The 12461-nt window shown below is 45.9% G+C and overlaps 1 protein-coding gene across 1 annotated transcript in view; it reads right to left on the reverse strand.

The window, feature by feature from the left end:
- Window positions 1–3571: 3571 nt before the first annotated feature.
- PAFAH1B2 (platelet activating factor acetylhydrolase 1b catalytic subunit 2) overlaps window positions 3572–12461 on the reverse strand; it is a 12911-nt gene continuing 4021 nt past the window's right edge. Inside the window, exons 2-6 of the mRNA XM_069742400.1 lie at window positions 8435–8530; window positions 7593–7682; window positions 6757–6873; window positions 6320–6442; window positions 3572–5252 (exon numbers count right to left, since the gene is read on the reverse strand). Coding sequence (XP_069598501.1) covers window positions 4974–5252; window positions 6320–6442; window positions 6757–6873; window positions 7593–7682; window positions 8435–8515 — 690 coding nt within the window. The 5' untranslated portion in view covers window positions 8516–8530 and the 3' untranslated portion in view covers window positions 3572–4973. The remainder of the gene's footprint in view (window positions 5253–6319; window positions 6443–6756; window positions 6874–7592; window positions 7683–8434; window positions 8531–12461) is intronic.

The raw sequence follows: 12461 nt of genomic DNA on the forward strand, positions 1-12461 counted from the left end.
TATTTATTGGTCGCGGCCTCTGTCTGTCATGGAATCCAAGTCGCTGATTGGTCGTGGCAAACGCCCACGACCATTGCCACGACCAATCAGCAACGGGCACAGTCCGGCGGCAACATGGCCGCTCCTTCCTCCCCGCAGTCAGCGCTCACACAGGGTTAATGGCAGAGTTAACCGAACGCACTATGCCGCGGGTAACTCACTCCGTTACCGCCGCTATTAACCCTGTGTGACCAAGTTTTTTACTATTGATGTTGCCTATGCTGCCTCAATAGTAAAAAGATCTGTTAAAAATAATAAAAAAAAATAAAAAAAAATCATTATATACTCACCTTCCGGCGCCTTTCCCGCTCCTCGCGACGCTCCGGTGACCGCTCCATGCAAGCGGTAGGTTCCGGTGGCAATGATGTTATGTGACAAGGACCTGTCATGACGTCACGGTCATGTGACCGCAACGTCATCACAGGTCCTGCGCCCATACCAACCCTGGGACCAGAAGCAGCCGTGTGCACCGCACACAGGGCCAGGACTTCAACGGAGGGTGAGTATATGTTTATTTTTTATTTTAAGTCTGTATACTCCATGGCTCTGTGCTGTATACTCCGTCGCTGTGCAATATACTCCGTGGCTGGGCAATATACTACGTGGCTGGGCAATATACTACGTGGCTGGGCAATATACTACGTGCCTGGGCAATATACTACGTAACTGGGCAATATACTACGTGGCTGGGCAATATACTACGTGGCTGGACAATATACTACGTGGCTGGGCAATATACTACGTGACTGGACAATATAATACGTGGCTGGGCAAAATACTACGTGACTGGGCAAAATACTACGTGACTGGGCAAAATACTACATGGGCTGTGCAATATACTACGTGGCTGTGCAATATACTACGTTGCTGGGCAATATACTACGTGGCTGGGCAATATTCTACGTGGCTGGGCAATATACTACGTGGCTGGGCAATATACTACGTGGGCTGGGCAATATACTACGTGGCTGGGCAATATACTACGTGGCTGGGCAATATACTACGTGGCTGGGCAATATACTACGTGGCTGGGCAATATACTACGTGGCTGGGCAATATACTACGTGGCTGGGCAATATACTACGTGGCTGGGCAATATACTACGTGGCTGGGCAAAATACTACGTGACTGTGCAATATACTACGTGGCTGTGCAATATACTACGTGGCTGGGCAATATACTACGTGGCTGGGCAATATACTACGTGGCTGGGCAATATACTACGTGGCTGGGCAAAATACTACGTGACTGTGCAATATACTACGTGACTGTGCAATATACTACGTGGCTGTGCAATATACTACGTTGCTGGGCAATATACTACGTGGCTGGGCAATATACTACGTGGCTGGGCAATATACTACGTGGCTGGGCAAAATACTACGTGACTGTGCAATATACTACGTGGCTGTGCAATATACTACGTGGCTGGGCAATATACTACGTGGCTGGGCAATATACTACGTGACTGGGCAATATACTACGTGGACATGCATATTCTAGAATACCCGATGCGTTAGAATCGGGCCACCATCTAGTATAATATATAAATAAAATTAGAAATATAACAAATACATAAATATAATTAATGAACTGTTAAGCACTGCAAGATATGTTGGCGCCATATAAAGATTATTATCATTAAATATATGTATTATTTGTAGTTATATATTTTGTCTATAGATAATATATTACATAAATATATGCATTATTTGTTATAGTTATATTTTATGTATTTTTCGATATTTATCTAGTGTTAGATTATAAAGCATTTTTCCATTATTACATTTATGTGTTTATGTAGTTACTGTATTTATTGTAGCATTGACATAACCACACGGGATGAACCCGCTGCAGATTTTCTGGCCACGTTTGCAGGCGCGACGATGAGTTTTCCATAATCCGTATGACGTCAGTTTCTGCTGCAGAAAACTCAACAATTTGTAGCTGATTTTCCCCATTGACTTCAATAGAGAAGTGAGAATCTGCAGTTCTATCCTGGTTGTTGCAGATTTCTCGGATCACCGGCAGAAAGAGATGAGGAATAAGGCTATGGGCACACGTGGCGGATTTGGCTGTAGAATTTTCTGTGCAGATTCTGCATTTCTTGGCAGAAAACGCAGGTCAGAATCTGCGCCTTTTTTTGGTATGTGCGCACCTTACAGATTTTTGTGCGGATTTCTTCTTTTTTTTTTTTCAATCCTGCGGATTTCTATAATGGAATGGGTGCAGAAACGCAGATCTGCAAAAAGAATTGACATGCTCCTTTTTTTTTTTTTTTTTAATCTGCTGCGTTTTCCTTGTGGATTTTTCCGCACCATTAGCGCAATTTTTTTCCCCACCGATTTACATTGTACTGTAAATCACTTGCAGATCTGCAGCGAATCAAAACGCTGCGGATCCGTAGCAAATCTGCAACGTGCGCACATACCCTTAGGACTTCCATGGCTCTCCTCCGCCATACAGTCCCAATCTTTAATCCCTACTCCAAAACTTAAAGATGGCGAGAACTGGGGGAGCGGTTAGTGTGACGGAAGTCATGGTCGTCCTTAAGAACAAATACATTTGTGTCTCAGACCTCTATAAAAAGTCACGCTTTGCTCACAATTCCACATGAACGTGCGACATTTCCCACATTCGCCTCCCGCTCTTTTCTGGTATTGAAATGAACAAACCGGCTTAAAAAGGCGATTTCTGAAAAAAACAACATCCCCAAATTGCGTTGATTTTTTGCAACATTCCACAACGGTCTCACGCTCTTATCTGACATTAGATATTGTACCAGAAGGTCAAAAAAAAAAGGCAAAATTTGCTCCATATTTCTGAATAAAGCTTCTTCACGCATCAGATAAGTGCGCGGCCCGTTATTTTTCGGATACATCAGACTCGTTTCTATGAATGCGCCTTTTCACTGTCCTCTACTGATCGTCCGCTAAAAAAAAAAAAAAAACGAGAATACATAAATGTCATCCATGTCCTGTCTGTATTTTACTGTGTGGTGCAACGTATTTTAGTTTAGCAAAAAAAAATAAAAAAATAAAAATACACGATTTCATATTGTTGGGAGAAGTTTATGCTGTACGTGTCTACTTGTGGCCACCTAGTGGTTGTGGTGAGAATTACAGGCTGATACTCTATCATGAGAAGTCTATGGAATTATTACTTTCGTGATCTTCAGAAGCGTAGTACTCCCCTACTTCCCGGGAAATAGGGCGCTCATGCTCGCCTTACCTGCGCCATATTGTGCAGAGACTGCAGCAGGAGCCCTGAAGACGGCTGAATCCAGTGATCAAATAAACCTTGGAAACTTCTGCAGCAAAGAGCTTGGAAGCGCTGCGCTCCTTACCTATGCAGAAGTGGCCATTAACATAGGCACTAAGTTGTAAAGGTAAGTTCACACAGGTCGTTTTTGCAGGGGTTTTTCTGCACCGTATGAAAAATACTCTACGTGGTTTTTTTTTACTCACGTTCGAAAAGTCCTGCAAAAATATGCATCGGGGGGTAAACAAAAAAAAAAAATGCAGAGAGTGCATGAGATTTCAGACATCTCATTGGTTTTAATGGTACAGTAAAATGTTGCAGATTTTATGCATCACATACGCCGGGTGTGAACATACCCCAACACTATCCTTTTACTTTTGAGAACAGAGATGATTATTGAGGAGGTAAATTGTAATAAGTTGCCTTTTCCGCCCTCGTAGATCGGAGACCCCCGGAAATAATCAGTCTCCTTTAGTCTTTCCCATCTTTATTAGCAGGTGCCTGTCTGACGTGATCCCGGTGCAGCAGTACTTGTCTCTAGCGACTCTCCAGATCGGAGCATGCCCTGCATTTTTTTCATTTCTGGATCGGCCACTATTAAGTGTCAGATATAAAGACCGAGATCCGCGTTTCCACTGTCATTTTTTTTTTTTTATAATAATTCGGCTCCATACGCACAACAACAACAAGACGGGACGATGGGCTCGTTACGCCGTACATAGAAGCTCTAGAGATGGGATCTACCGAATGAGATTTAAAGCTGTACAGACACGTTTTAAACACAAAAGGGCATCCCCCCCCCACACAATCTCGGCCCTAATTCTGCGCCGGTACGGTGAAGTCCCAGCTCTATGCTTCTTCTCTAAGCCGCATGCCATTACCCCTAATGCCCAACTCTTCGTGGGTCAAAATCCAGCTTTGGTCCCTAGACCCGAGCTATCGAGCGTACACGTTCAGACAAGCGTTACACATAGATATTATATTCTCACATTTCCGAGGCTGCGCATACACCGCACAGCGAGAGGACGATCAAAAAAAAAAAAAAAAAAATATACAGCAAGCCATAAAAAGAAAGTTGGAGTAATTGCAATATGGCGTAGGCCGCTCCGGCAGGGAAGGAGTTAACTCGCCAACCCCCGGCAGGCTTTATAACCATGTCCCGGTGATTGTACGTATGGGTTAACCATCCGATGCCGGGGGGACCCACTAGTCACCACGTAGCCCCACCATTTACCTAACCGACCAGTCAGATTCAATGCTATGAAAAAAAATAACGAAAAAAAACAAAAAACACAATGGTCCAGTCAGCCGTCACTCCCGGAGTGGTGGCCTCCTACATATATACTACACACCACATCATCCCACCCCACTGAGGGGTCACAGTCGCTCTCTACAGGATTTCGGGTCCACTCGGAGGTTATAGCCTTCTAGCTGCTCCCGGATTTTAGGATCCATCTATCATTGCGCCTCTCTGACTCGACCGGGGACATACGTGTCCAATAAATGGGGGACGACGACGAGGAAAAGCGAGGAATCGGCAGATGGATACGAGTCCTGTGTATATACACTGAGCTTGTAGATATACAGCTGAGGCGACGGTAGTGAACGGCGGGGAACGAGGGGGGCAGCCAATGATGTAACACTGACGACAGGGTGAGGAGGAACCAGGGGGCTCAGGCCAGAGTGACTTGTTTTTCCTCTGGGGTCTCCTCCAGGAGTTGCATAATCAGTTCGTGAAGTGGCCGGCAGACCTTGGCGTAACCGGCGGCCGTGAGATGGAGGAAATCAAACATGTCGTGTCGGGAGACGGCGCCGTCCGAGTGGACAAATCCGAAATCTACATCTAGGAGCTGAACTCCGGGAAGACGCGGGAGCCAGGAGCGCAGCAGCTGGTTCACCCGGGCGTTCTTCTCCCGCAGAGGATTAGGCTTCTCTCCACGGGGCAGTAATCCCTGCAGGAGAAAACGGACACATTCAGCAGCCAGCCATTACACTGGGACCCCTAATGTTGTGCAGATGTGATGAAGTCCCTGTACCCGGTCATCTAGCCACCACAATGTAGCCCTTGGCAGAATTATGCAGATTTTAATTAATGCACATTTTTTCTGCTCCCAACACAAAAACTTCCGAGTACAAACTAATTATTTGCTGCCTGATATATCGCGCCCTTGTATCAGGATAATCAATGTACAATGGATGCGGCTGATCTGTGCACAGTATTTCCAGAATGAGTGGGGATGAGTGGACTCGTGGAAGTTTGGAATCAGACACCCAACCCAAACTTTATTCCAAAGTTTGGTTCAGGTACCAGAACTGGACCCGAACATGAACCAGAACCCCACTGAAAACAATGGGGATCTAGACTTTTGAGCAGAAAAATATCCTCTCCCTTCACGTACTCAACTACCTCTCCATTCACAGCTGCCACAAAAGACAAGAGTGTGGACCCCTGATCTACAGATAGATGGGGTGCCTGCACCATAAGGCTTCTTTTACACATACCCTTGTTTTGCGGTCCCAATAAGATTTCTATGGGGCTGCAATCATTTCACGGTGCGCCATATTTACAGGCTCGATTTTTTTTGCGGCTTACGGACACGGCCCCCATTGAAAATCAATGGGGAAGCAAAAACAACAGAAGCTTGTTTTTGCGGTGCACCATGACCTCTGGTTTTGCGGAAAGCTGTTTTTTTCCCCCAATACTTTTGCTATAGTACTGGGAACCCGAAAAACGGTGATCCGCAAGTTTTTTGGGGGTCTGTTATTGCGGCAGACTGTGAAAATTACGGCAATAAGGACCGCAAAAAACCTGGTAAGTGTAAAAGAAGCCTAAATGTCTGAGATGGCAGTACTCTAAGCTCAGTTTTTGCTTTCTGGCTTCCAAGATGCCGTTTTCAGCCACGGCTGCAGACATCCCGGATCGGATGATGCATCTGATTATGGACAGAGCTGTTGTATATAACAAGTCGGGCACCGCTGCGTTATGGTGGGGCAGAACGTGTGGGCGACCACCACATACCATCACGATGGTCTTCGCTTGCGGTTGCAGCGTGTTGATGAGTTTTATGATGGCTTCTATTCCACCCGCCACCTCTTCAGCTGTGTTTTCATGATTATTGGTGCCGATCCACAAAACAATAACCTGTTATACAAAGAAAATTAATTAATGCATCCGTGAAAGTTACCCGAGGACAACTCATAGTGCGGAATTAACCAAAAGTCCTGGATTTGGCACTTCGATCCTGACGGTCTGCTAAACATTTACGAGATATTTTACCCCACGGTCACAAAATCCCTGCAGAACGATTCCTTTGTGCGGATTTTATACCCGCAGCACGTTCAATATTGCGACAGATTGTGGCCAATCGATTCGTTAGAAATCCACAGCCAATTTACTGGTGGCAGATTGGCGCCGTGTACGGCGTCGGCGCAGGTTACGGTCTGTTTGCCGCTCACCTTAGGTTTGATATTCTCTAGTTCTCCGTTCTGAAGCCTCCATAGCACGTGGCGCGTTGTGTCTCCACCGATACCGAAATTTAGTGCGTGAAGCGGAGAGAACAGCTCCCTCCAAATCTGCAACAAGAAAAAAAAACAAAAAAACATTTTTTTGGGGAAGTCAAATGTACGAGGAAATCTAACTCAGGAGATTCAAAATAACAGGCACAGGGGTCTTCTTCTGACCCCCAGCTGTTGTGACAGCTCATCAGCACCCTCGATCATGTGACAGGGGCGCTGATGAGTGGGATTTGTGAGCGGCGAGTGTTAAATCCTGCTGTTAGAGATTGACAGCGGAATTTAACAGCCGAGGGTGCTGCTCCGATCCACCCGCGGCTGTTAGGGGCACATGACAGCTGATTAAATCAGCCATCAAGTGTGGGGAAAGATGCGGCTTCAGCCCCAGACCCCGCATCACAGGCAAGGAGACGACTTATGATATAAATATATGTAGTGAAAGTGTTAAAGGGGTATTGTGGCCCCAGACAGTTATGAATGACCCCCACTAGTCTGCAAAAGTGGCCACCAGTCTCCGGATTCACAGTTGAGCACTAGGTGAAAAGTCTATGGGAGTAATGGAGAGAACCGAGCGTGGGCTCGTCTATGTCCACCAGTCAGGGAGGCTATGAATGGAGAGCGGCGGCTGCCATTTTACTTAGACGACCGTTACAGGACTCTCGCTCTGGCGATCGGTGGAGGTCCGTCCGCTGACGAGAAGTGATGACTTGCTAGAACTGACGTGCCCCATTAATGGCCGCGATTGATGCCCCATCGGTGGTGGACCGTCGCCCTCGTACCTCATATTGCTGCAGCAGCTGCACCATGGAGTCGCCGACAAACAGAACATCCGGCTCCTTGTCCTTACAGTCTAACACAAACCTGTTATGCTGGAAAAGCCGGAAAAACAAACAGTCCATTAATGATCTGCAATTTATAGGCAATGTGGACGCTGACAAGGGATCGGACGGCTCCTGCACCCAATCTATGGGGACACTCCACATTCGGGGGTTGTCCTCATTATATTCATTGGGGAAGCCTGCAACCTGCTTGGGAACGGGTTATGAAAAGCCCCTCTATTCAAGAGCGGAGGGATCTTTAATTCTATCGTTTACGGCTCGTTGCCTAGCTACCGGCCACCGCTGCAGTCTATCAGTGTTGGCCGGTCTCCTAGTCAACCAACTCAGCACTTTAGAGTTGGCATGTGGTGCTTTGAAGCCGGCCGGACCACTAGATTTGGTCACATTCAGTGCTCCTCCAATGCCCCCCGAGGTCACCGATGGGGCAACTGTCAATCAATCGGGATCGAGAAAGAAGGCTGGAAAAGTGGCCGAAGTACGAAACTCTTCCTTCCAGGTCAGGACTGAGTGTGACCGCTGCAGCCAATCTCTCCTCCAGCTCAGACAGAATGTGGCCGCTCACTGACTATAGGAGGCGGCCAGGACACTGGAGGGGGAAGGCGGCAGTGGTGCGGAGGTGCAAAGGATGTGGGGATGCGGTAGGTGGGAGGCTTTATTGTTCTAATTTTTAAGTGGACAACCCCTTTAATGTAGTCCCATCCATTAGGCATCATGGAGGTGACTGACAGTAATCTATGTGCTAAATTCAGACCAAGATTATCCGAGAGTCGCAGATCTCTTACCTGGGAAAGCCAGCGGTCATCGCCCTGGACGTCCTCAGCCGCATGAGGGACAGCAGCGGAGTTCGTGTCCTCCTGACTCATTATGTAGGAATCGGACTGCAAAGAAAACAAAGTCCCATTATATGTCTGTATATTCTGGGGGATCACATCATCACTGTCCGGTCATTAATACCAGCCTGTGGGGGCCGACTTTCGCCTCCCCTTCCATCGGCACTTGCACTATCCTCAGCGGCTGCGCAGACATCGTCATACTCACCCGGGAAACTGATGCAAAACCCAGAGCGGAAAAATGCTAAGAAGCGAAAAGCAGCAGATTTTGCCTTAGCACGCAGATTTGCTGCAGCTGTAGTCGTGATTAGGCTGCGTTCACACTTTGCTTTTTTTTTTTTTTTGTGTGTGTGTGCAGTAACACCAAAGAAGCATCAATGGAAAACTGACCATTGAAAATAGCACGGCGTGGCCTGCAAAACGAACGACACTAATGCACAATGTGATTTTTTTTCCCCCACATGTACGTGAAAGCAAATGTGCTCAACCAGCGCAATAACCTTCATTGGTCGGTGTGCGACTCGTTGTGTGGACGGCACGCTGATCAAAGATATTCTCATCTGAGCTTACAGGAGCCGATTCATTAAGACTAGTGTAGCGCACACCACTTAATGAATTCGGCGAAACTTTTCTGTAGAACGCGCATCGCCGGAAATGCTTCCCTGGACCTGGGGTCCACATGGAAATCATCCATGTGCACTAGCATGTACGCTACAATGCGTTCAATCATGTGAACTGCCTTAGAAATAGCACCAGGGAGTAGGTTTTACACAGATCTGCAGGGGAGAGAGAGGAAAGCATGTATAGTCTCAGGGAGGGCAGAGAAGAAAAAAAAAAGGTCTACAGACCGAGGAAAAGTACAGCATGTATAGTCTCAGGGAGGGCAGAGAAAAAAAAGGTCTACAGACCAAGGAAAAGGAAAGCATGTATAGTCTCAGGGAGGGCAGAGAAAAAAAAGGCTACAGATTGAGGAAAGCATGTATAGTCTCAGGGAGGACAGTTAAAAAAAATGTATAGACCTAGAGGAAAGCATGTATAGTCTCAGGGAGGACAGAAACAAAGCCTATAAACCTAGAGGAAAGCATGTATAGTCTCAGGGAGGGCAGAGAAAAACACTATAGACCTAGAGGAAAGCATTAGTGATGAGCGAATATACTCGTTACTCGAGATTTCTTGAGCATGCTCGACGGTCCTCCGAGTATTTTTTAGTGCTAGGAGATTTCGTTTTTCTTGCTGCAGCTGAATGATTTACAACTGTTAGCCAGCATAAGTACATGTGGGGATTCCCTAGCAACCAGGCAACCCCCACATGTACTTATGCCGGCTAACAGTTGTAAATCATTCAGCTGCGGCAAGAAAAACAAAATCTCCTAGCACTAAAAAATACTCGGAGGACCCCCGAGCATGCTCGAGAAATCTCGAGTAACGAGTATATTCGCTCATCACTAGAAAGCATGTATAGTCTCACGGAGGGCAGAGAAAAAAAAAGTCTATAGACCTAGAGGAAAGCACAAGAAGAAGAAATAAGTGCAGGATAGATACAGAGCTGAACAATGAGCTAATGAAGAAAACACGACCCTGGATACACACAAACCTTACATCCAGCCTATATCACAGAGAGAGACACTCCCACAAGGTAAAACCTCTAACTTCTGTAACACTGCAGACTACATAGCAGTGGGTCTGAGAAGAAATGAAGCTTGCAGACTGATACTTGTGGCTCATTTAGATGTCAGTGTATGGCGCCATGACGCAGGGAGCGGCCGCAGCCCTCCAATCATGAACCTGACAGCCTCATATACGCCTAGTAGGGGGTGAACTTCTGGTGCCGTATTCGGACCATGATAAACGGACGTCTGAATGAGGCTTTAGTGCATCTGTAATACCGACATATGTAAAAATGATTGACTTCAGCGACCCCACGAAGGATGTGCATGGCGACATTGCTGCAGTATTTATCGCGGAATTTATTGAAGGTGTATTTAATTGGGCAACAATTGGTGAAAAAAAGAATTACTCATCTATTTAATCACCCAGCTCTGATGGACCGCAGAGACCCTGCACCGAGGTCACAATGTCCATCAATCATAGCAAATCACTGTCCTCAGTGGTCACAACGCTGTTCATCCAAAAGTTACATCTGAGGCTAGTGATTGGCTGCGGCGGTCACATGAACGGCATCCATGCAGTTATTGCGGCACTGCCATCAGGGGACTGAATAGCCGGGTAATGCTATTGCTAATATTTTATACCATTATTTGGCATAATTACAATTTGTAAAAATCCCAAACAACCCCTTTAAAATAGGGAAAAATAAATAAAAATCACACTTCCCAGGGTGCCGATGCTGCGGCGGCAGCGACGATGCTGCACCTCCAAGATACAGAACATCAACACTGCCGCTCTCCAGTGACGGAGAAGATGAATTATTCATTTTGCTGGACACACTGAATAGACAGGCACACCGCGAGGAACCCGAGTGTCCCTTGTAGGAAACCTTTCTCCTAGATAAAGAGCCATAAACTGCAGACATCACCAGAAGTGGTCGGAACAGTCTCTGGGGCACCGAAGAGCAATACTCTGGCTGCCTAGGAGACCGACCACTGCTGATCAGACCGCCGGTCACCTAGGCAACAAGCTGCAAACAATACAATTAAAAATACCTTTATTCTTGAGAACGGAGATCGTTAATCAATAAATTGCAAAGATGACCGTTTTTCCAAACTCTTTACAATTTTACCCATGAAAGAAGATGAGAAAAACCTGTTTAAACTGAGCAGCAGCTCCGTGCACCGCAGGAAGGGAGCAGAGGAGGGCTGGTGACCGCTGCAGCCCCTCCATTCTTAGGATGAGACCGAGACCATGGCGTTACACCATATCCCATCACAGGCGAAAAGCAGGCAGTAACGCCAGCATGCACAGAGCAACGCGACCAAGCACTGATCACACGAGGGACAGCAGCAACAATGGGGGGTCTGCACCCAGATCATGAGGCCCGGACTGCGATGGGCGTGAGTGTGTGTGTGTATGGGAATATGTATACAGTATGAGTGTGTATATATAGATATACAGGTGCTGATCGCCTCCATGCCACGCCGCACTGATGCAGTAATTGATGCAAAAGGAGCCCGACCAAGTATTGAGGCATTTACTGAACATACATCTCAGGAGGGAACATTTCCGATATTAAAATCATTTTTCAAGCTGGTGTTATAAAATATTCTAATTTACTGAGATAATGACTTCTGGGTTTTCATTGGCTGTAAGCCATAATCATCGACATTAACAGAAATAAACACGTGAAATCGATCACTCTGTGTGTATAAGTATGTATGTACTGTGTAATATAGTGCAATGTATGTGTATTAATATGTGGCTATATATGTGTCTATTCTTCCATAGTGTGTAATATATATAGGTGTGTATAGATATAGCGGTGTCTGTAGATGTGAGTATACATATCTGTATGTGTGCTTGGATGAAGTGCATAATATATATATATATATATATATATATATATATATATATATATATATTTATTATAGAGGGAGAGGTGGAGATAGCAGGACAGTGTGTGAGTGCTGGTCATAGACTAGGAGGGGGAGCGCTATGACATGGCACGGACCTCCACAGCCCCCACCCCGGATGTGCCCCGTCCATCGTCCCCACAGTCCCTACTCTACACGTGCTTTGGCAAACCTAGTGGTTATTTGTCCCTGCCAATAAAGCTTATTTGAATTAGATGTGTATGTAATATATACATATATAGATGTGTAAACAGTATGTAAGCGGGTGTGTAATATATATATATGGTATATGCTTGGATACAGTGTGTAGTGTATACATATATATATACAGTATATGTGTATATAATGTATATAGAGGTGTGTGTGCATAATATATACATAGATGTGTGTACAGTATGTACGCGGGTGTGTAATATATTTATGTATGCTTGGATATAGTGTGTAGTATATAT

The sequence above is a fragment of the Ranitomeya imitator genome, chromosome 10, assembly GCF_032444005.1.
Source record: "Ranitomeya imitator isolate aRanImi1 chromosome 10, aRanImi1.pri, whole genome shotgun sequence".
NCBI lineage: Eukaryota > Metazoa > Chordata > Amphibia > Anura > Dendrobatidae > Ranitomeya > Ranitomeya imitator.